The following is a 25457-nucleotide window of genomic DNA, read 5'->3' on the forward strand; positions in this document are numbered from 1 at the left end:
CACCCAGGTGCACCCCTCCTCCTTTTATTTATTTATTTTTTTAAAGATTTATTTATTTATTTTAGAGAGAGAGGATAATGTAGCTATTTCTTCTCATACTCAGGTTGTGCTATTCCTGCATTTTTCTCCCTCTCCTTTTTATTCCTTCGTAGGCTCCTAAAGGGGCATAAAAACATGACCTAGGGGATGATACATCCCTGCTCTTGAATTAAGGATGCCTCCAAATGTACTAATTTTCCATATTCTTGCCCCTTTTTTATGCTACTACTTGTGAATAGGATTGAATAATGACAATCATCTTGCTTTTTACAATGTTCACATCTAGTTTTAAATGGTTTGAGATTAAAATATATTAAACCATAAAATAAAAAAAATTGGATTGTGTGTCTGTAAACATGTATCTGTGTGTATACAGAACTAATATTAATATGTGTATGTATACACACACACATATCTACACATTCATTTTGGCTTGACTGTTCAGAGTTTAAAAAATCATAACTATTGATACTCAATAATATATTAATATATTCTTAGCACAATATTTCTTTAGGTGCTTCTGTCATTCCTTATGATGTGGCACTGTTCTTCCTTTGCAGTTCTCCTTGAAATGCACTTGCCCTCTCTCAAAATCGGGTATTTATACAGTCATACTTAATGTGAAAAAGGGATCTTTCTTTGCACATATTATATGTAAAGCAGGCTTGAACTCAGCTTTTGATTAAAACGTAGTTGTGTGGCCTTCTAGCTCAGCTTTAATTGCATTTAAAATTCTTTTCTGCACCCATGCTGAAGATTGCAAACCAATATTAATAAAGTAGGCTTAGAGCAGTGCATCACCTGAGCAATGGCTTCTTGACAAAAGTTATTTACCTAACTAGAGTTTCATTTCAAAGTTAACATGTCTCTGTGCTACTTGAATAAAGCACTCATCTGAAAACTCTGTTAGACATTTTAACCCAGTTTAATTTATTCCCTGAAAGTTTAATCCCCTTCTGAAAAGAGTAGTTGCAAATTTTCCAGAGTCACAATCCACTGAAGTGAAAAATGTTTAATGACATCATAGGTACTGAGCTTCAAGAGTTTAGTTAAAAATCTTCTTCAAAATATAAAACAGGGTAAGAGTTAATAGGATATTTTATATAGTTATATTTCAATCCTATTCCAAATCTTTCTAAAGTCACTTGCATCTCTACCATTAAAGCTCTATGAAATGAGTTACTTAGACTTCTCCAGGGATTGGGGGTAAAAAAACACTTAAATTTTAAACCATAAAAGCAAATTTCTTCTGAGCTTTGACATTTAAGTGGCTCATTCAGTCATTTTACATTTTATAAAACTCTCTTTGTAATCACATCAGCCAAACAAAGCAAATATTAGGTGCTGACCACCCGCAGCTTTCTACCCAATTGTGTGAGAAAGGAGCCCACAGTGCACAACACAGGATGCTTTGGCACCCATGTAACATCAACCCAGACTTGATTTTATACAGTAAATTGTGCAACAGAAGTCTATTTATCTGTTATTGAAATATTTTTGGTCGGACTGCCAGAGAGTGAGGTTATAAAAACAGGGGAGGAGAGAAAATAAAATCTGAATTGACTTTGTTTTTGGCACAGTAGAAAGCATTTTGGTCCCCTTTATAGTCTCCTAAAAATCTAATTATTCATTTGGCAGATATACCTCCCCAGCACAACTGGATAGTTGTTTTAAAATATGCAAAGCACAGATTTCAGATTTAATAGGAGATAATGACCACTTTATAGCCTGTCAGGTCATGGCCTATTTGGCCTAGTTACAGAGATATTGCTTCATGGTTCAGTGCTCCTAGAGCTGATGATGGCTCCAGGCCAGCAAAGGTGTCGTTGACATAATAGAAAGTAAGGGTTTCTCTGGAAGTCTAATGGGATGCTAATTAAAGAAGAGATCAAAAATGTCACGGCTTGGATAGTACAACTCTGATGGGGACATTGGGTGGTATTTCTCTCTTCTGTATCATGAAAAAGAAAAGAAAGAAGGATAGGAAGGAAGAAAACAAATAGGAAAAATCTATGGTTTGAATCAGGTTTCTTTGTAAAGTCATACTTTCACTTCTAAAACTAGAATTATTAGTTTAAATCATATTATGTTTGGAGTACTACCACTTCAAAAGGGTAACAGTCCTTTGGTTGCCAAATGACTTGGAAAGTCATCATTTAGGCAATTCCCATGGATAAGGGCATCTGCCTTAAGAGTTGGGATGTGAGCCCATGGCCTGGCTTGTGTCCACACTCTTACCACTATGCCAAGACACCTAAAATGTGCAATTTTTTCTACATGAATTTAAATGATGTGAATTAAATTCTTTAATACAAAGTTAACTACGTGGATCGATATAGCCATCTTGATGAGTAAAAATAAAACAAATTAAAGAAATTGTAAATAATATCTACCATTTATTGAGAAGAAACGTTCATATACATTGTCTCTAATTCTCAAAATAAAGCTGGGGCAGGGTATTAGTATCTCTAATTTACAATGAGAAAATTGAGGTTTAAGACTATGGCTTTGACATTGTCATTTGGCATGAAGCACCTGCTTTATACATATATCAATTCATTATTTGTACACCTGAGCACCTGGTATAGAACAAACAATGTGATTTGTTAGTTAGCTCTTTTGGGGGAATGATGATTTAGATTATACTTGAAATAGAAGTTCTCTATCCAAAGTTGAAGTGTGAGGATACCCCTACTTGATCAAAGTCAATTGGCTCATGCCTATCCAAGGAACTGAATAACCATGTTCTATTAAATAGCAATAGATAGTATTACCACCTTTCTTTGGTAATGGCAGAACCACCCTGGACTTTTGAGCCAGAATCTGAATGTTCCTTCCTGGATACACGGTTCTAAGGAAGTCTTTTTGCCAATGGGCCCTGGTTTCCTACAATCTATCACTAAGTTATTGGTATCTACATCCCAGGAAGGTTTTTGGACATCAGTCCACTCATATAGTGAAAATTATAAACATTATGCAAATATTATGGTGATTATGTGGTGAAATGATAAAACACTCTGCAAATATTACCTAAAAATCTTCTGATTCAAACAACAGAATGTCATCCTTGAACTGATAAGTTTAGTGAACACAGGAAATAGATTTTTTAATAACCCCACAAAAATTAGCTTCATTTAAACAAAATGTTAAATGAAAGAGGCCACAAAATGGCAAAATTTAATGAGTTTGTTAAAAATAGTAAAAAATTATATATAATGCAAATTAATTATCTGTAAAACTATATCAGTCTAAATAATTTACAAGGATATGCTTTAGCATAGTACAATATTATTCTCTCTGCATGTATATTCAAAGCACTGCTTCCTACACCCTCAAATCAAGGAATACTCCTTCCCCACTATCATCTCTGTCAATTAAAAGCCTTAGAACTGTATTTTTTTAAAAAAGATTTTCTTTATTTGACAGAGAGAGACACAGTGAGAGAGGGAACACAAGCAGAGGGAGTGGGAGAGGGAGAAGCAGGCTTCCCGCTGAGCAGGGAGCCCGATGCGGGGCTCGATCCCAGGACCCTGGGATCATGACCTGAGCCGAAAGCAGATGCTTAACGACTGAGCCACCCAGGCGCCCCAGAACTGTATTATAAAATGATTTTCAGTGCCCATCAGACAAATTGAGAAACATTTTACAAATTAATTAGCCTATAATCTTTACGTTTTATAAGAATATAAAGAATAAGAAACAGAAAGAAAGGCTGCTAAAGGGTTATGACAAGTAGGTGCAATGCATGACGCTGTACTGGATCCTGGACCAAAAAATTAGTAAACATGTAATGGATATTGTTGGAACAATAGATGGCATTTGATATTGACTATAGATTAAGTTATAGTAATGTATTAAGGTTAAATCTCCTGATTTTGATAGTTGTATTATAGCTATATAAGATAATGCCACTTTTCTTAGGAGCTATTTCAGACCTCTTTTTTTTAATTGAGGTATAATTGACATATAGCGTTATATTAGTTCTAAGTGTACAACATAATGATTTGATATTTATATATATTGTGAAATGATTACCACAATAAGTCTGGCTAACATTTTGTACCATACATAGTTACAAATTTTTTTTCCTTCTGATTAGAACTTTTTCCAGAACCCTTTTAAGGATAAATAGGCATAATGTCTCCAAGTTACTCCGAAAATGTCTAGGAAAAAAAATCCATATACATATATACATACATTTATTCATACATAAGAGAACGAGAGAGCAATAAAGTAATAGAATGAAATTAATTAGTGGATCTGGGTAAAGGGCATATGTATGTTTTTTATAACTTTCTGTAATTTGGAAATTATATCAACATTTTAAAATTACAGAAGTATAAACATAAATACTATTTCTATACAGATTCAGATTAAGATGGATCATCCTCACAGCGTATCTAAAGAACCAAGATTACTTAGTAAAGTATGATCTCACTTAAAAATGCATTTGACTGTTTACAACTAATCTCTTCTTTTAGAAAAACACGTAAGTCTCACATTTTCCTTTAACATGTCACACTATGAAATAAATATTTTGACTAAAATCAAATCAATGGTACATTTCAAATATGCTATTTAATACTGTACATATTCCAGCTGCCCCCCCGCCCCCCCCGCCCCCCACACACCAGTTCCAACATGATCCTCAGCAAGATTACAGCTCATGTTACTGGCTTTCTGTTAGCATTCCCTGTTGAGAGTCACCAACTCTCAAAGCTCATAGCAGGAAGGAGAGGGCTACAAAATACTAGGACCTTTATTTATTAAAGAGTAAAAAATACTGATGTTGGTTTTCTGGAATGAGCAGATGTACAGAAGGATTTGAAGTGAGTAGAATGAGTTCCCAAAGTTTTGAAAATTTTTGAGATCATAAGTTACTTAGCAAATGCTTGTTGATGGATTTATAAAAGAGAGACTCTGGCAAACTTTTGCTTCAACTTTGCTTTTGTAAAAAAATAAGTCTTCTGAAAAATAGAAATTGACAAGGTTTTTGGAAACAAATATGTGTCACTTTTTTTTTTAGAGATGGAAGAGTAATTCCCTCTGTGTTGTAATTTGCTTAAACCTGTGACTGTGGTTTCCTCATTTTGATTCTTTCTTCCAGCAGAGCAGTCACTGTTCAGACTTAAATCTTGGAAAGTCTGAGCATAGGTTGTGTACACAGTCAACTGATGGGATCCCAAGCTGTATTTGCAATGCATTAGATTAGTGCCTTTTGTTTTAGGCTTGGCAAATGATGCTATATTTCCATAGTAGCCCTTCCTTTCACAAAATGAAGAAACTCTTTAGCAAAGATAAGCCAGTTCCTTCTTTTGAAGTTGACACCTGATTTCTAGAGCTTTAATAAACTCTGAAGGAGGTACAAAGCACCAACTCTCAATAAAAGTGAACTTTGGAACACACAAAAAAAGTGGACTAGATGCCAGAAAACCTTCACTACAGTTTTAACTCTGCCCATAACAACCTTGTAAACTTTAGGCAAGTAACTTCAGCCCTGTGGGATTCAGCTTCCTAAGTTATAAAACATTGTCCAGAGAGGTCCCTTTAGCTTCAGGTGTTTCAGGATTCTAACTCTCTCAACAGTTGTGGATTTTTGTGATACAGACGCAAAGCAGAAATATCACAGCTATAGTGTGTTTATTTACAATCTAGCAATGCTAGAGGAAAGCCAAAAATGCCTTTAAGACTCACATTTTTTAATAACAATTTAATTTGTACTGTTAACGGACACTTTAACAGTTCAATTTTGAGCCTTTGCAAACACACCCATAAAAATGGTTGTAGTGCTTCGCATTTATAAAACCCACTGCATTTTCCAAGCAAATGGCATTTGTGCAAAGAAATAGCCTAACACATGCCTGTCTGTTTCAAAGTAATTATTATTTGTCAGTACAAATGCACATTTGAATAGTGCAAAGAAAATGTCCCCCCCTCCCGAAAATTTGGCAGGCTCTCTCATTGAAGGAACTTCTACTATTAGAATCCCATCAGCATTTTTTAAAATTACTATCTTTAGGATCACATTTCCAGAAATTCAAGAAAGAAAATCCAGAGAATGGCACTAACTTTCTTGCTGCCCAAGAGACCACAACTCATTGTTTTGTTAAGTTTTTCTGATGTCTGTCAAACCTCCAAAATGCAGTTATGTTCATCTAGGCAATATTGTTCTTTTTCACTTTTTACTTTTATTTAAATGAAAATACAGTTATTTGGATATTTTTTTCTGAGACATTTCTGACTGGTTGTAATGGCCTGTAGGGGCCACTGATTTGTATTTTCCTAGAAAAAATATCATCTTTTCTCTTCTATCACTGTGTATGTTTACAGAATTACACAAAGCCTCCATGAAGGCTTACAACATAAGCCTGTTTATGGCAGAAAATGAGTGGTTTATCTGCTTATGGGGCAAGCTTATCTGCAAAAGGATATCATTATGGGTGGGTGGATACTCTATTCAAAAATGCATTTATTCATTCAGCCGACATTTGTAGAGCACCTACTTGGAACCTGGCATTTTCTAAAGTGTAGTAAAAAAAAATAGTTATCAAGGCATTGGAGGGATCTACCATGGAGATAACAGTTGAAAGAAAGAAAGAAAGAAAGAAAGAAAGAAAGAAAGAAAGAAAGAAAGAAAGAAAGAAAGAAAGAAAGAAAGAGAGAGAAGGAGGGAGGGAGGGAGGGAAGGAGGAGGGAGGGAGGAAGGAAGAAAGAAAGAGAAAGAAAGAAAAGAGAAAAGAGAGAGAGGGAGGGGGCATGAGGGAGGGAGAGAAGGAAGGAAGGAAGGAAGGAAGGAAGGAAAGAAGGAAGGAAGGAAGGAAGGAAGGAAGGAAGGAAGGAAGGAAGGAAGGAATATAGATAATAGTATTACTTTCATGAATGAACAGTACAGGGTGCTCTGAAGGGATCAAAGATTACTGTGGAAATGAAGTTTAAACTAGGCTACAGAATGAGTAGGAGTCAATTAAGCAAATGGGAATGGATTCCGGGCGCCTGGGTGGCTCAGTCGTTAAGCGTCTGCCTTCGGCTCAGGTCATGATCCCAGGGTCCTGGGATCGAGTCCCACATCGGGGTCCCTGCTCCACGGGAGGCCTGCTTCTCCCTCTCCCACTCCCCCTGCTTGTGTTCCCTCTCTCGCTATCTCTCTGTCAAATAAATAAATAAAAATCTTTAAAAAAAAAATGGGAATGGATTCCGAGGATTCCAAGGATGGGCAAGCAGCCTGTGCAAAGGTCCTGAAGTTGGAAGAAAGAGAACATATAAAAAATGTGTTCAGATGTGATCAGAACTCTGAGGCCAAAGGAAAGAGTAGCCAAGATGAGGCTGGAGATATAGAAATAGGGTGCATTGACTTAGACTATTTCCAAATAAATAATTATCAATGCCTTATTCCTGAACACACCATCTATCAGGAATTGAAGACTCACAAGAGCTTCATTAGTTGGTGATGACTTCTTTAGTAGTTCCTTGAGCAACAGTAGCTCCTTCCTGGTCTCTGCGGCTCACAGAAGAGGTGGCTTCCAGGGGCTGTGTCAGTCAGCAGTGACCACAAAGTTTCCTGGTCCACCTTCTTCTTTCAAAGAGCTCTGGGATCCTTGCTGACAATTCTGCCTGACTTCAGCACCATGAATAAGGACAGCTGTCAGATGTCCTAGCTGTGCCCTCTAGTGGCAGCTAGAGTGTTACCCAGCTCTTTTGAAAAAGGATAATTAAACTACCTCTCAGAGTTTGGAAATAAGTGAGTGTAGGGACATAACAGGGAAGGAAAGTCTACAATTACATCCTCTCCTTCTTTCATTTATCCTGTGATACCTTATATCCGCAGTGTTCATGGCAATACAAACTACTAATGCTGTAATAAGTCATTTTATTTTTTTTTTAAGATTTTATTTATTTATTTGAGACAGAGAGAATGAGAGACAGAGAGCATGAGAGGTAGGAGGGTCAGAGGGAGAAGCAGACTCCCTGCCGGGCAGGGAGCCCGATGCGGGACTCGATCCCAGGACTCCAGGATCATGACCTGAGCCGAAGGCAGTCGCTTAACCTACTGAGCCACCCAGGCGCCCTGTAATAAGTCATTTTAAAGTTCATTAGTCTTTTTTTTTTTTTTTTGGTGTTGGGAAAACTGGACAGCTACATGCAAAAAAATGAAACTGGACCACTTTCTTACATATACCATACACAAAAATAAATTCAAAATGGATTAAAGACCTAAACATGAAACCTGAAATCTTAAAAATCCTAGAAGAGAGCACAGGCAGTAATTTCTCTTCCTTGACTTCTCTTGACTTTCTCTTCCTTGACTTCTCAGACATCAGCTGTAGCAACATTTTTCTGGAGATGTCTCTGATGTAAGGGGAATAAAAGCAAAAATAAATGATTGGAACTACATCAAAATGAAAAGCTTCTGTCCAGTGAAGGAAATAATCAACACAACTAAAAGACAACCTACTGAATGGGAGAAGATAGTTGGAAATAACATATCTAATAAAGGGTCAGTATCCAAAATATATAAAGAACTTATACAACTCAACACCCAAAATCCCCCAAATAATCCTCCATTCCTTTCATGACCTGTCTCTTCCCCAAATAATCCAGGCAAAAGACATGAACAGACATTTCTCCAGAGAAGACATCCAGACGGTCAACAGACACATGAAAAGATGTTCAAACATCATCAGGGAAATGCAAATCAAAACTACAATGAGATATCACCTCTCAATGAGATATCACCCTGTCAGAATGGCTAAAATAAAAAACACAAGAAACAACAATGTTGGCATGGATGTGGAGAAAAAGGAACCCCCCATGCACTATTGGTGGGAATGCAAACTGGTGCAGCCACTGTGGAAAACAGTATGGAGGTTCCTCAAAAAAATTAAAAATAGAACTATTCTATGATCCAGTAATCACACTATTGGGTATTTACCCCCAAAATATAAAAATACTAATTCAAAGGGATATATGTACCCCTGTGTTTATTGCAGCATTATTTACAATAGCCAAATTATGGAAGCAGCCCCAGTGTCCATTGATAAATGAATGGATAAAGAAGATGTGATATACATATACAATGGAATATTATTCAGCCATAAAAAAGAATGAAATCTTGCTATTTGCAACAATATGGATGGAGCTAGAGAGTATAATGCTAAATGAAATAAGTCAGTCAGAGAAAGACAAGTACTATATGATTTCACTCGTGTGGAATTTAAGAAACAAAACAAACAAAGGAAAAAAAGAGAGAGAGAGAGACAAACCAAGAAACAGATTCTTAACTATAGAGAACAAGCAGATGGTTACCAGAGGGGAGGTGGGTGGGGGGATGGGTGAAATAGGTGATGGGGATTAAAGAGGACATCTATCATAATGAGCACAGAATTATAGTATATACAGGTGTACAATATAGTGATTTAACAATTCTATAGTATACTATACTATACTATAGTATAGAATTGTTAAATCACTATATTGTACACCTGAAACTAATATAACACTGTATGTTAACTATATGGGAATTAAAATGAAAAAATTAATAAAAGTAAAAAAGGAACAATTAAAAGCAGCTATCTGATACAAACTGAAAAAAAAGTACATTAAAGGTCAAGGGGATCTCAGAGCTGTGACTGCACATACATTTTCATCCAAACTCCCTATTATGACTTCACTTACAGCATCCTGTCATTCTGGGGCTCTGTTTCCTCCATTCCTTTCATGACCTGTCTCTTCCTATACCATAAACTTTGGGTGAACATCCTTCTTTGATTTAATGGCATTGTTTACTTAATTCCCTTGGTAACAATAAAAGCCAAGTCTTTTTCTTTCTGCACTCCAGGCATGCCACTATATCTGATTAACATAAAGCCATAGCACCTAGATCCAGAGGCCATCTTTTCATTTGTTTATGAGATATCTCTTCCTAAATATCCTTTTTCCTGAGTACCTGGCTCTTTGGTATGAGATTCCACATGCCATGGGAATAGGGGAGAGGCATAGGACAAGACCAAAGTGAAATCTAGCCCAGGTTTGTGGACAACAGGTGCATCTGGTTCCAAAACTGGCAGTAATGGGGTCAGAGATCTGTGGAGGATACAGGGTGTTTACCCGGTGCTAGGAATCTTATAAGAAAAAAAATCAAAGAATGGATGTAATCTTTTGGGAGGGGCTTTAGGAAAAAAAAAAAACAGATTGGTTTAAGAGCTTTCAAGAGATTATTTTGTTTGTATGTGTGTGTTTGTGTGTGTGTGGACACAGTGGCCTTTGAAGTTCCCTGTGCATAAGTTGTATCTTCCTTGAGCTATGTTGAAGAGCTGTTAGGGCCTGGTGTTCTAGGTGTATGTTCTTTGACTACATCTTGCTCTGGTCAAGGCATGATCCAGAAATATTTATTTACTCAATGTCAGAAGTTTTTATGTAAGTCAAACTCCAGAGCATCATCAACTTTTGATGAAATGATGAGGGGTCCATTCCCTTTGCTAGATTCTATATCTTCTCAGAACATTGTATTTGTTGCACTTCAGGAAGTAGGAGATTCCCAGTCCACAGGACTTTTATGGGAGTATGGAGGGACTGTACTTCCGGGAGCTTAGCCCTCTATCATATTTCTGGGTTGGTTGTCCAGCTTGCTGTCCACTTTGTACCTGGAAAGCTCTGAGCAGTGCCGCCCACACATTATAGCTTGATATGAATGATACCCTAGAAGAATTTTTGTACCTATTTAGGATCTAAATGGCACAGGGATGATATTTCCCTGTAACTAGTTTCTATCATTTCATTTATTTTTTTTTAAAGATTTTATTTATTTATTTGACAGAGAGAGACACAGCGAGAGAGGGAACACAAGCAGGGGGAGTGGGAGAGGGAGAAGCAGGCTTCCTGCTGAGCAGGGAGTCTGATGCGGGGCTCGATCCCAGGACCCTGGGACCATGACCTGAGCCGAAGGCAGACACTTAACGACTGAGCCACCCAGGTGCCCATATCATTTCATTTATATAACGTATTTTTCCTCTATCAGAAGGTTTCCAGATCAAGATCTTAATAATCAGGGTAAATAGGCATATTGTCTCAAAAAATATCAAAGTCGTCATTTCCTCAGGAATTTGAGCTTCTCTTGGATAAGGTGTACTATTATTACTACTCAGTATGTAGATATAGGTTGCTGAAAATAGGGTTGGAAGGCAAGTCAATCCTTCCTCATTTGGTCCATTCTAGATAGGCATGCACTTTAACTTTAAGAAGCTATAAACCTTCATTAGCATCCACATAATAAGCCTTTTTATGGAGAATCACTCATATTAACCTTCAATTCAGAAAGAAAGACCCCAGATCTAACCAGCTATTCTTACATATACAACATTTCTCTTTTCCTCAAAGACATCTGGACTTACTGACAAATTCAAATCTCCTTAAGGGTAATGACAAAAAATGATGCTGAAATGGCTTTATTTCAGCCCAGAAATTGTCTTTCAACATGTTATTTTACATATTTTGTTCATTATATTAACCACATATCCAGAGGTCTTAACACTAGATACTCCTTATATATTTTAAATGGAAGGAATAGGAAGCCTGAGTGGCTCAGTGGGTTAAGCATCTGCCTTCACCTCAGGTCATGATCCTGAGTCCTGGGATTGGCTAGCTGCTCACTGGGGAGTCTGTGTCTGCTTCTGCCCCTCCTTCCTGCACTTGCACTCTCTCTTTCTCTCTCTCTCGCAAAAATAAATAAAAATCTTCTAAAAAAATAGAAGGAATATAAAATACTAACACAAGAAGCAACTTTTGCAATGCAAACCTGGGTAATCCATAATTACACTTTGAGAGAATGGGTTAAGTGGGGCTAAGTGGAATAATTACTCTCAATTTCTCATCAATATTAATGTGTTTATGTGTCAAAATTTACAAGTTTATACAGTAAGCATGAAGGAAGGGACAATATTTTCACAGGATGAAAAAGTGTACTTCTCAGGAGTAGAAACAGTAGTTCATGGCTCTTCATAAGGCATGTTTTTTCCTCTGCAGCTAAAGAACCAAGAACATTTTAAATACAATTTTTATAAGAGTACCTACAGGAAAGGAATCAAAGGGAAAGCTAATGATGATGGTTATACAAACTTGTGAAGAGCCCAGTTATCCATGACTCAGAACAGTCTCCAGTACAGTAATGTAGGGAATAGTTAGAACCCTACGTTAGAAGTCAGCCATCCTCCATGGGAGCATGAGAACTCATGGGGTAACATACCTAAAATTCTTAGCCATTTGAGGATTCTTCACACTGATAGAAACACCATATTTTCTAGTTTTTGAGGATGACATGGAATATTCAATTTGGTCAGAATGCCTTCTCTTAAAGTTACTATGTTAAAGATAAATTATTGCCCACATTTGCCAATACTAAATCATAACATAATCAGCTTGCTCACTTATCACCACCTACTGCTAAAGATGACCACAGAGCTGTTATAACTATGCTGATTTCCATCTCCGTTTGTTTGGATCATTTGAGCAGATGTAATGTCTCCTGTGAGAACCAGGAATAGAATAGCTGTGTGCATTCTGAAAGCCTTGTTTTCCTTTTCTTGAGGGTTTCATAACCTAGCCAAGCATAATAGCTCTCACATGTTGAACTCATACTATTTCCCATATTTTTATGTGTACTATGTATGAAATGTACTTTATTTTCATGAAAACCCAATGAGTGAGGTATCATCTAATTAGAGAAAATGTGGTCCTAAGGGATCACTAGTGATAAAGTAGCCTTCAATCTCTGACTGCAAAGCCCATTTTCTTAGTTTCTATGCACTACAACCTCCCAGCACCTACTGTGTTAAAGGAGAGGCACAAAGTTCCTTCTCTGCTTTTCCATTGTTAATGCAGCACTGTTGCTCCTGGAGCACTGCTTTGCAGCAGAAGGAAATGATGTATTTTTGATGTATTAAAACACTAACCCATCTTCTCCAGCTTATCATATATAATACAAGCACTCCAGGTATTGTCAATGTCAAGTGCAGACTCAAAACTTGTAAGAGAGAAATCTCTGAGGGCCACCCCCCATCTTGATTGTGACTAAAGAACAATGACCTTCACTGTTGAAATAGGTGTATGTAAGAATATAAACCACACAGGTAATGTATGGAGTGATTACTCTATGCAAAGTACTCCCTTCCCCAAGGTACAAAATGTCATAGTATAGAAGAACATCCCTCAAAGAGTTAATAGTCCTCTTAGGAAAACTTGATAAAAAAGAGCCCCACATGTCTAGAAATATCCGCATATTTTTCTCTAAACTAGCTAAGAAAGGGGCTGGAGAAGGCCTTGGGCACATGTAGCCCCCTTGTGAAATTTTATAATGCCTGAAATAAAGAAAATTCAATTTTTTTTGGAGAGAAAAAAAATTAAGCAGAACAAAATGAATTAAAGGAAAATTATTATTATTAATTATTATTATTATTATTATTATTTTGAATATTCTACCCAGTGTAAGCCTATGGTAAAGACATTTTTTAGGCATGGACAACTTAGTGTATCCCCTATGAACTCTTTCTGAAAGAATCACACAAATCCATACATCAATGAAGATTAAAATTCAGCCCAAAAGAGGAGAGAGTGAGGTATCTGCAACAACAATGGCAGAAAAAGTAGTAGAATCAAGGTTAAAAAACAACTGGAGGTAACCTGGCCATGAAACAATGTAATGATTAAGGATCTATCACAAAAGGTAAACAAAAAATGGAAGTCTGGTCCCTCCATGTTATAAAATTTTATATTCTCCTTTAATAAAGTTGATACACCTGGATGTACTAAGAGGTATGCATCTCTAAGATATTTTATTGATAGGGAAATATACAATGTAATTCATAAAATATGACACTATATATATAATATTTATATGTGAAAACTAAGATATTTAGAAGCAATATACACCAAAATTTTGACAAGTTTTACCTCTGGAGAGAGGGGTGAGATTGTAAGAGAGCAGGGGTTGATGATGAAGACAGGCTTTTACTGTCTACTTCATAAATTCTATAACATTTGAATGTTCTGATAAACATATATTAACGTAGAATTGCATGATTAAAATAATTTTAAAAAAGTAAAGGACACAGCCTGTGTAGTAACTAGGGGGTAGGTCTTTCACTTAACAGCAATGATCTGGTCAAGCTCTTTTTGAGTTTCTGTATCCCCGTGTGTAAGCTAAAGATAACAATATTGTCTTTAAAGTGTGTGTGTGTGTGTGTAAGTGTGAGTGAATGTGTGTAATTAATTAATTAATTAATTAATTTTAGAGAGAGAGAGAGGCGGGGCTCGATCTCATGACCGTTAGATCATGTCCTGAGCCAAAATCAAGAGTCTGATGCTTAACCAACTGAGCCATCCAGGCGCCCCTGTGTGTAGTTTAAATTAAATACAATGTCATACATCAAATACTAATTACCATGACTGGAATATGGTATGCCCTTATCCAATAGAAGTTAATAGTATGCAACATATATTCAACATAGCAAATCACAAAATTGTCAAAATGAAGTAATCATAGATCAAGACCATTTTGTTGATTAGTTATTCACCGTTGAAAGATATTGCTTAAGCATCAAGTTGTTTAAAATTTTTGGCTTAAGTATTCATACAGTTGATGAAATAAATACATAATTTTCAAAGTAATCTTGAAATTATTTATATTGAATAGTAATAGATCGACAGTAAAATGTGCAGGTTAGTGGAAATTAAAAGGCATCTTATTGCTCTTTTATGAAAAGAGGTTTTATAAAAACTTCTGGAGACACCTCTCATAGGATACAGTATATGTAAAGGAGTGAAATGTTTATATACTGTCTCATAAGGCCAGGAGAATAATTGAGGGGGCAGTATAGTTGAGGAGTGGTTTGTTTTCTAAAAGTGGTATCTTTCAACAATATCTTAAATGATACTGTATTGACATCATGATTGTAAGCCTATAATGAAAAGATTAGAGGAAGCGATGTGAAAGTGTGGTCCTAAAGTATACAGAGAAGGAGCTAGATCGAAGTGTGGCTGCTCTTACATGCTTACATTCCACCATCCAATGGCAGTCTTTTCTCCTTAGTTCCATACACATGTCCTGCCCCAGGCAATCTCTCTTCATGTTAAACCCAAGCTCTGTCTTTGTTTATGGTTGAAGGAAATGACCCTTCTCTTTGTACCTATTTTTGGATGTTCTTAAATACACGTGTACTTTAAATTGCATCCATCTAATCATGTTAAGAATCTTTATGATCCTCAGTGTCTCTAAAACAATGAGACAGACAACACATAGAATTTGTGGAAATGGTATCATTGGACTGGCAAGCCAGCTTCTTTGGAACGGGTGTGGTGACTTTTGACATGGAGAATTATATTCAGTCAGAAAGTGTATTTGGTGTTTTCACTGATACAGAATAGATTATTTGTAGAAGAAGTTTCACAATGCTTTGCCTTTTTTGGAATTGGGTTCAGTAGATGTTGTCAGCTTTTTCTTTTGTACTCATCTTTATGCCATAGTCTTTACTTTTGTTATCACTCAGATATACTGACATCAAAGAATCTTTAGGTGACTTTGAAAAAGAAACTCTTTTATTATGTTTGTAACATCAATAGTAGAAGGTGTTCTGGATGTAAGGTTTCTTTTTAATGATTTTTTTTATTCAGTAGGGCTCAAAATCTTTCAATTTTATATGTATATTTATGTGTTTCAAAATTGAAAATTCTTAAGATGTAAAGCAATATGAGAGAACGAGTCACCAGTGATTCCTGACTGCAGCTGGGAGCAGATCGATTAAGCTAGTTGCTCTTTCTCATCTTGCATCATCTCTTCACCACTACTAAAACTAGCTTCAGTAAGGTCATTAGTAGTGGATTCAAAGGAATTTTTTTTTTTTTAATTTCCTGTTCCCGTAACTGTACCTGGCACAACAGCGTATGCTCAGTGTTTGTTGAAAAGAAAAGGCCTGAAGTTGGCTCTACCTTCTAAGAACATGGTTAATTCTAAAGCATGTAGCTATTAATATCAAGAAGTTTTTAGTAGTGGATTCAAAAGTCAAGGGGCTTCTTTCCAGGTGTTTATACTATTCAACGTTTACTTGGAATTTGTTTTTGTTTTTTTTTTTAAGATTTTATTTATTTATTCATGAGAGACAGAGAGAGAGAGAAGCAGAGGCAGAGGGAGAAGCAGGCTTCCCGCGGAGCAGGGACCCTGATGCGGGACTCGATCCCAGGACCCCGGGATCATGACCTGAGCAGAAGGCAGACACTCAACTGACTGAGCCACCCAGGCGTCCCTGTTTCCTTGGAATTTGAATCTGCCTATGCCTGCCTTTCCTCTCCCCAACTTTTCTTTGTTTCTACAATAATATTTTCTTTCTAATATTCTCCTTTGTTTCTACCTATCCTGGCTCCTCTTCTGCTTGTCCTCAAAGCACTGGTATTAGATATTGTTACCAACCTTCTTCTGTGTCACCATGTTCTATCTGAACAATACATTTCCTTCCTACTACAAAATCAACATCACTATCCCTCTCATTTCTGCAGACATTCAGACCCATGTTACCAACTTTCTTTGGATAGCATCACTGGAATGATTTGCAGGCACTTCAACCTCCAATTTTCCTCTGAGATTTAATTATATTTTCCAGCTAACTTGTTACTTCTGTATTCCCTGCAGATGCCAGGAAACTCATTAATTCAACTTTTCATATTCCTGCTTAGTTAAAAAGTCATCAAGCTGAGGTAATCCTACCTCTGAACTATCTCATATCCATTTTTCTTTCTCTTTTTCTCTGCCATTGCCTTGGTGAAGTCTCATTTTTACTTTCTCAAATGAAGTATCACAATTAGTTATGTAATGAATCATTCTACTAGTCATTCTTCCTTCAAGGTCTCTCCCTACCAATTCATCCTTCAATGTCTACTCAGTGATTTTTCTAGAGCCAGAATAACCTAATTAAAAGCAGAATAAATAAACAAAAGCAAAACAGACACACACAAACAAAAACAAAAGCAAAACAGAACAAAATTTAGTGATTCCCCACTACCTATAAGTTTAAGTTCAAATGCCTTAGTAGGAACATCACAATTTGACCCTAGCCCACCTTCTTCAATTTCTACCCCCTTCTTACAACTTCTCCTTTTCCTCCTTTTCAATGCTCTCTGAGGCTCAGCAGTACGGAGCTATTTTCCATTCTTGTATTTAACATGCCACTTCTCAGCTCTGTGCTTTATACAGTATATTCCTTATGCTTGGATCTCCTTTAGCCTCTTCTCTCTCTGTTGAACTCCTAAGTGTCTTTTATCTCCCAGATCCGAGGATTATTTCTACTGTTACATCTTCTCTACCTTTCAACTTTGATTCTGACTACTAGAATGTTGTACATAGTGTTAGTCACATCACATTGTTACTTGCTTAATTGATTTCCCCATTAGGCTGTGAACTTCTTGAGGGCAAGGACCATGTCTTATTAGCTTTGTATTCCTATTATTTAACTCAATATTAGCAGAGTCTCACTATATTTATTGAACTAAAAACCAAAATAAGTCAGGATTACTTATGCTCAACAGGTCTGGGAATTTTCCTAAGGACCCTTCTTGGGTTTTCATGATTGATAATCTTTTAGACATTGCCCTGCTTCTCTCCTAATCTAAATGAAAGGAAAGGGGAAGGGAAGAGAGAAATAAGAATATTCAAGACTGTGTTGTTGACAATTACAGCTAAACCTACTTTGATTCTGTACTCAAACTGAGATGTTCTGGAGAGGTTTCTTGACAGCACCACTGCAAGGCTTTCACATTACAAATAAATGCTTTGCATTTGGTAGTTGAGCAGTTTAATGGCTGAACTTGTGCTCATTCTTTGTTAACTTGAGTTTTACTATCTACTCAGCTTGCCATATTCTTTGGTTGTCACACCAGAACTTTTAAAAGAATGTGCTTTCTTTTTAAATTGTTAGCTTCACGGTTTGGTTATGTAAAAGGGAAATTTTCTTATAAAAATATTTTTTTGGTTTCATATCCTATTATTATTCACTTACAAAAGTATTATCCAGTGAGATTCGGAGGTTAAAATATTTGAGGATGTTAATAGTAATAATAATGTTGAACACTCACCATGGCCCAGGCACTGCTCTTAGTGCTTTAAATAGAGTGTCCTGCTTGATTCACAAAACAGCTCTATGAAGGAGGTAGGCATTCTTCTCCTGTTTTCTAGAAGAGAAATACATAAGTGTAAACAAGTTGAGCCACTTACCTATATCATATAGCTGTTACAGATCACGGCCTAGATTGGGATTCAGGCCATCTAGCTCCAGAACTCACACTCATAGTCACTACAGATGTGGAGAGTATCATTTAGAACTAAGTATCTGTTCTACCCAAAATTCAGAGGTTTATTTGCCTGTCAGTCTTAGCATCTTTATTGAATAGATTGGCTCTTTAAAATCCTATCTCCTACTTCTACATTTTTTTCCTTTCACTTCTCATATGCTGCTGGTGGATTGCACTCTAATTCCCTTTTACTTCCTTCTTTTGGGACAATTCATTACTGCTTCATGAGCCAGTGCACCATGGATGCGTCTCATTACAGCCCCTCTCCTAATCAACTGTGTTGATGCTGAGATACAAGTACCGAAACCAAATATGTGCCTGTATTTATTTTTCTTGTCATGCAAAGAATAGGAAACTACTTATGTAATTCCAGGTAAAAATTGAGAATAGGATATGCATTTATTTCTTGTAATTCTTTTTTTTTTAAAGATTTTATTTATTTATTTGACAGAGAGAGACACAGTGAGAGAGGGAACACAAGCAGGGGGAATGGGAGAGGGAGAAGCAGGCTTCCCTCCGAGCAGGGAGCCCGATGCGGGGCTCGATCCCAGGACCCTGGGATCATGACCTGAGCCGAAGGCAGACGGTTAACGACTGAGCCACCCAGGTGCCCCTCTTGTAATTCTTTTGTACTAAGCATAAATATAGAGGCTGTGTTAAGGACAACATTTATATAGTCAGGCAAGTGGAGATTTGGATGTTTGACCAATCAATTAGATTTCATCGAGACAAAATAAAATAAATACACAAAAAATAAACTCCGAAGCTAAAAGAGCTGTACTACTCTTATAAATTGTTTGTTTTAAATTTTATACTATAGCTACTGTTATAGAAAAAGTTATTTTGAAATGCACTTCTTTCAGTGAATTAGTAGAACTGTAGTTGTTTTTGTTTTGTAAATTATAATGATATAATATTAACTATGGAAGTACTAAGGATTATACTTTTCATATTAGAGTAAAAATTGTTCCATAGAGGACTGACTTTATTATCAGGCAGAGAGGATAGATAGGAAATTTCATGCTTTTCCCTTAAGAAAGCTCATACATTTCTATGCATCATCCCCCTCCCCAAAGGGTATTTCCTTCTCAGTCTCATCCCGTTAAGACTTAATATATAGTCCTTGTTAAAAAACAAATAGAATTTTGATAAGGCAGCCACTTTGCTGTTACTGCTCACATACTGCTTGAGTGTGATCCATTTCTGGAATGTTTTGGAATGAAAGGAATTTGCAAACAGGAAACAGTTTGGGTGCAGGGGGAAAAGAGGAGAGACCAATTTGAGGGTTGAGGACAACTGAAAGGGAATTACCTAGCACTAAAAGAAAGATGGGTATTAAAGAGGGTACGTGATATGACGAGCACTGGGTGTTATACTCAACTAATGAATCATTGAACGTTATATCAAAAACTAATGATGTACTTATATCCTGGCCAATTGAATTTAAATTAAAAAAAAAAAAAAAGTCGGCAGCAAACACAACCTTCTTTCAATTCCCTATATTTGCCCCAAGTTTGTTCATTTTGGTTGGGTATTGATATGTTTAAGAGTTTAGAGATTTTGTGCAGGAGGGTGATCTTTACTTCCGTTAGATGTGGCACCTCCACCACAATCCATGCATTATTTCTGCACCTCATCCCATCCGTAGGGTCTGATTCTCCATTGGTCAGTGTTTGTCTCTCCTCTATTAACCTCTGTGCACAATGGCCTTCTGGATCTTTCTATAAGGGCATCACAATTGCCTTGAGGATCACAGTGGTTGCAACTGGACCCAGGCTAGTAGTTTGAAATGGTGACAGAGCTTTTGTGTTAGCCCACCCAATATCATAGTCTTGGTTTTTCATGGTGCAGTCATGAGGTATAAATCCATTTTCATGGATGAGAGGCAATGAGTTCATGTGGGACTAAACTTGCAGGGTTTCTTAAGCTCAGCATTACTGGGAAGAGACCAGCTTCAGCTGGTAGTTTTTCCCAGGTGGGAATGGCTTCATACCACTCATACTGTCTCAATTTGAACTGGGTAGAGATAAGACCATTTGCCAGCTGGCAGTGGGAAAGCTCATTGATCCTGAGGAATTTGTGAAAAGACAACATTACAGATCTAAGTGACTTTGTTCTAGCTTAGATTACCAAGGCCTCTTGCATGTATATCCCTGGGGAAACACATCCCATGTAGGTTCTGAGTACTTGGCTATGTAATCAAGAGCAAAGCTACCCTCAAAACAGATCTCCATATGTACCACTTGGTGACCTCCTTTCTCTAGTTGTCTTCACATAGCAGCTTGGGATTTATAAAAATAGCTGAATTTAATCGAACCATTTCCATGTCTGAGCTACCTTATGAGGGAGGCACCATTGTTACCCTCACTTTGCAGATGTAGGAAACTGAGGTAGAGGGATGTTAAATGACTTGACCAAGGGCACACAGCTTGGCAGTGGCAGAGCTTAGCATAGATTCCAGGGAGACTGGCTCTAACATTTATGCCCTTACTCCCTAGGGATTGGGATAGAGTCCTTTTAGCACAAGTGATGGAGTAAAAGGCTACTCTCAGGCCAGAGTTGTACCTTAGGCCTTCCTGCCTAAGTCTATAGACAGACCTCTAGAATGCAGTTCTAATGCCTAGTAGACCTGAATTAAAAAGCTTTCCAGCAATGGCCTCTTATTTTGAGAGCAGTTCGGAAGGGGACTGGAGGCTCCAAACGAAGCTGCTGAGTGGTAGTCAGACTCATGTCTGAGATAGGACTGAAGATGGAGGTTTATTGTGAAACTTGGCTTCTTTTTTTTTTTTATTTTAATTTTTTTTTAAGATTTTATTTATTTGCAAGAGAGAGAATGAGAGACAGAGAGCATGAGAGGGAGGAGGGTCAGAGGGAGAAGCAGACTCCCCGCCGAGCAGGGAGCCCGATGTGGGACTCGATCCCGGGACTCCAGGATCATGACCCGAGCCGAAGGCAGTCGCTTAACCAACTGAGCCACCCAGGCGCCCCTGAAACTTGGCTTCTTAATGGGCAGTGTGGGACTCTCTTTGGCAGACTTACCCTATAGGCAGTCAGTCTACATCTTAAAAGGTTTTTTTTTTTTTTGTATTGGCTGTTTTAATTCCTGTGGGTTCTTGGCTGTCTTCCCTACTGTCCTTGAGGCCTCCCTGTCAGGATCAGAGGTCACTGCTTTAACTTTAGGCTAATGAGTGCATTGTAGATACTCATTTCTTTCTTTTATTTCTTCTATACTAAGGCATAGATATAGGAGCTGTGCTAAGGACATGCTTGTTTAATTTGGCAAGTACAGATTTGGATGTTTGGTCAGTAAGTTAGATTTAGGGTTCCTCTGAATCCCTGGTCTAGTTGGGGATCTAAATCTTCCCAAAGAGACAAGACCAGGGTCCCAGGAGGATGGTTTCTGAATGTGACTCTCACATTCCAACCTGAAGTGACCTCTCTGTCATTGACCATGTGTTGTTTGTTTCTCTAGATTGTCAGTTATCTCTAAGATGTTGTGTATTAGATGTTTTCATTTATGTCCCTTTTCCTAGACAACATTTTAAGCCCCTTAAGGCAAAAACATTATGTCTTTTTTTAAAATTTTATTATGTTATGTTAATCACCATACATTACATCATTAGTTTTTGATGTAGTGCTGCATGATTCGTTGTTTGCGTATAACACCCAGTGCTCCATGCAGAACATGCCCTCTTTAATACCCATCACCAGGCTCACCCATCCCCCCATCCCCTCCCCTCTAGAACCCTCAGTTTGTTTCTCAGAGTCCATAGTCTCTCATGGTTCGTCTCCCCCTCCGATTTCCCCCCCTTCATTTTACCCTTCCTACTATCTTCTTTTTTTTAACATGCAATGTATTATTGAAAAACATTATGTCTTATACAATATGTTCCATGATAATAATAGATGATAATAAACATGTTTTGTTTTGACCAGTTAAAATATATTAGAGTGTCTTTGCAGAACTGACTTTTCTTTTTTTTTCTTTTTTTTATTATTATTTTTTAAAGATTTTATTTATTTATTTAACAGAGAGAGACACAGCAAGAGAGGGAATACAAGCAGTGGGAGTGGGAGAGGGAGAAGCAGGCTTCCTGCTGAGCAGGGAGCCTGATGCAGGGCTCGATCCCAGGACCTGGAATCATGACCTGAGCCGAAGGCAGACGCTTAACGACTGAGCCACCCAGGCGCCCAGAACTGACTTTTCTAATAGGACTGTGGCACAAATTACCAAAAGTCTTTAGGATGTTGGTTGACGTATTTCTGAGAATCATACAGTTTTAAAGCTTATGGTAATTTTGAAGTAGAAAAATAACAATGATTTGTAAAATTTTTATTTTAAAAGTGTTTGGATTTGGGGTGTCTGGGTGGCTCAGATGGTTAAGCGTCTGCCTTCGGCTAAGGTCATGATCCCAGAGTCCTGGGATCGAGCCCCACATTGGGCTCCTGGCTCAGCGAGGAGCCTGCTTCTCCCTCTCCCTCTGCCTCTCTCCCTGCTCATGCCTTCTCTCCTTCTCTCTGTATCTCTGTGTCTCAAATGAATAAATAAAATCTTTAAAAAAAAAGTGGATTTTGGTGCTAAGAAATAATTACTTTAGTTTGATTTCTGTTTGAATTCAGTTTGCTTTACTCATGTTAGGTGGTCTTTTCCTTGTCAAAGTCAATATTTTTATATAGTCTTTCAGTCATGTTTAATGGTTTTTATCCACCTACACCTCCTCTCTCCCATCTCATATAAAAATGGAAGTGGTATTTTATCATGTCTTAACAAATAAATATCAGCCAGATGCTAAAGGTAATTTAAGTGAAGTGTCCTCATTTAATTCTGAGCCTCTGAGAAAGGGCTTGGATCTGTGTGTTGGGTGTTCTCAGATACGGAGATGTAAACATAATTTTTCTGTTCCATTTTCAGGTCACATGTGCCAATTTAACAAATGGTGGAAAGTCAGAACTTCTAAAATCAGGAAGCAGCAAATCCACACTAAAGCACATATGGACAGAAAGCAGCAAAGACTTGTCTATCAGCCGACTCCTGTCACAGACTTTTCGTGGCAAAGAAAATGATACAGATTTAGACCTGCGATATGATACCCCAGAACCTTATTCTGAGCAAGACCTTTGGGACTGGCTGAGGAACTCCACAGACCTCCAAGAGCCTCGGCCCAGGGCCAAGCGAAGGCCCATTGTTAAGACGGGCAAGTTTAAGAAAATGTTTGGATGGGGTGATTTTCATTCCAACATCAAAACAGTGAAGCTAAACCTGTTGATAACTGGGAAAATTGTAGATCACGGCAATGGGACATTTAGTGTTTATTTCAGGCATAATTCCACCGGTCAAGGGAATGTATCTGTCAGCTTGGTGCCCCCTACAAAAATAGTGGAATTCGACTTGGCACAACAAACCGTGATTGATGCCAAAGATTCCAAGTCCTTTAACTGTCGCATTGAATATGAAAAGGTTGACAAGGCTACCAAGAACACACTCTGCAACTATGATCCTTCAAAAACCTGTTACCAGGAGCAGACCCAGAGTCATGTATCCTGGCTCTGCTCCAAGCCCTTTAAGGTGATCTGTATTTACATTTCCTTTTATAGTACAGATTATAAACTAGTACAGAAAGTGTGCCCCGACTACAACTACCACAGCGACACACCTTACTTCCCCTCCGGATGAGGATGGACATGGGTGAGACTGAAGCCTGAGGAATTAAAGGTCATATGACAGGGCTGTTACCTCACAGAAGAAGGTCACATCTGTTGCCTGGAATGTGTCTACACTGCTGCTCTTGTCAACTGGCTGCAAATGTGCCAGTGGAAATCAATCTGATGTAATTTCTGCCCAGTCAGCTTCATCTCTCAGCATAGTTGTAAATCACCACAGATTTTAAAGGCACACTTGAAGACATGCTCTCACACATAGATGTACACAAACACATATTCTTATACATTTCAGCTTGCATCTGTCACGGTTCCTGTCAAGAGGGCTTTCATTGTCTGACTCATAATGGTTTAGGATAAACTTTCATCAAGCAAAAGGATTAACTAGACAGTGAATGGTTTCTAACACTTGCTGTTATGGAAATCTCTTTTAAAGTCTTGAGTACATGCTAATCAATAATCCCCATTCATGCATTCCTACTGCTTGGAGTAGCTGTACTGGTAAATACTACTGTAGGAGTATATGCTTGTTAAAATGGAAAAAAAAATGTGTCTTTAGAGCTCAGTATGCTTTATTTTATGAACACAACAAAGTGTAGTAAATTTTTTCCAGCATATAGTAGGCACATTCAAGGTAATATAAGATGGCTCTTTTTTTCTATGGAGGGAGCCTGTTTTCAGTAAAGATGAGCAAACATTTGGAATTTACATGTGGGCAGACATTGGATTACAGCTTTCATCACCAGTCATTGGACTTTTGCAAAGTGAGACCAGCTAAGGCTGCTTAAAACAAGTTCTGATCATTATATAAGAAGGGAAATGCCTGACAGACACCATGTAAGTTATAAGTGTCTGTCTTATCTTTACTACACATATTGTAACAAATTCAATATCCTAGTCTTCATTTGTATGAATGGTTTGTATTGTACATAGTTTAACCCAGTGTTATTTGAGCTGCTTATTAATATTAACTTGTATTTGTCTCTGCTTGTTATTGGTTAAAAAAGAAAAAAAAAAGGATATGAGGAATCCATTTTATCAATGTAGCTGTGACCTCCATTAAAAAGACAAACTTAATGTACAAAGCATTTATTCAGCTCAAGTATTGTTGAAAGCTATACATATACAACATTACAGTCTGTCTGTATTTAGATATTTTATTTCTGGACAAAATGAAATGTACATAAAAATAAAATGCTTAAAGTTGAGTTTCAATATGTGCTTGTGTAAGATGGTGATTTAAGTGGTTCTGACAAGAAGAATGTGCTGGAATACAGTAATGGTTTTGCATCTCATGTCTCTAAATTTGTACAGAACTATCTAAATTGCTATTAGTTGCTCAGTCAAAACAACTTAGGAGTTTCAGTCTCAAGCCTGGGAAGCAGTTGTGGCATACGGCATTGCACACATTTTTGGTTTACTGTTGTGCTAGT

The 25457-nt window shown here is 37.4% G+C and overlaps 1 protein-coding gene across 1 annotated transcript in view; it reads left to right on the forward strand.

Annotated features, from left to right (window-relative positions):
* Positions 1-25041, forward strand: part of NXPH1 (neurexophilin 1) — a 299940-nt gene extending 274899 nt beyond the window's left edge. The window contains exon 3 of the mRNA XM_035020636.1: positions 23279-25041. Within this exon, the coding sequence (XP_034876527.1) occupies positions 23279-24040 (762 nt within the window). The 3' untranslated portion in view covers positions 24041-25041. The remainder of the gene's footprint in view (positions 1-23278) is intronic.
* The last annotated feature ends 416 nt before the right edge of the window (positions 25042-25457 follow it).

The sequence above is a fragment of the Mirounga leonina genome, unplaced genomic scaffold, assembly GCF_011800145.1.
Source record: "Mirounga leonina isolate KUSES-001 unplaced genomic scaffold, KU_Mleo_1.0 Mir_174, whole genome shotgun sequence".
NCBI classification, from domain to species: Eukaryota; Metazoa; Chordata; class Mammalia; order Carnivora; family Phocidae; genus Mirounga; species Mirounga leonina.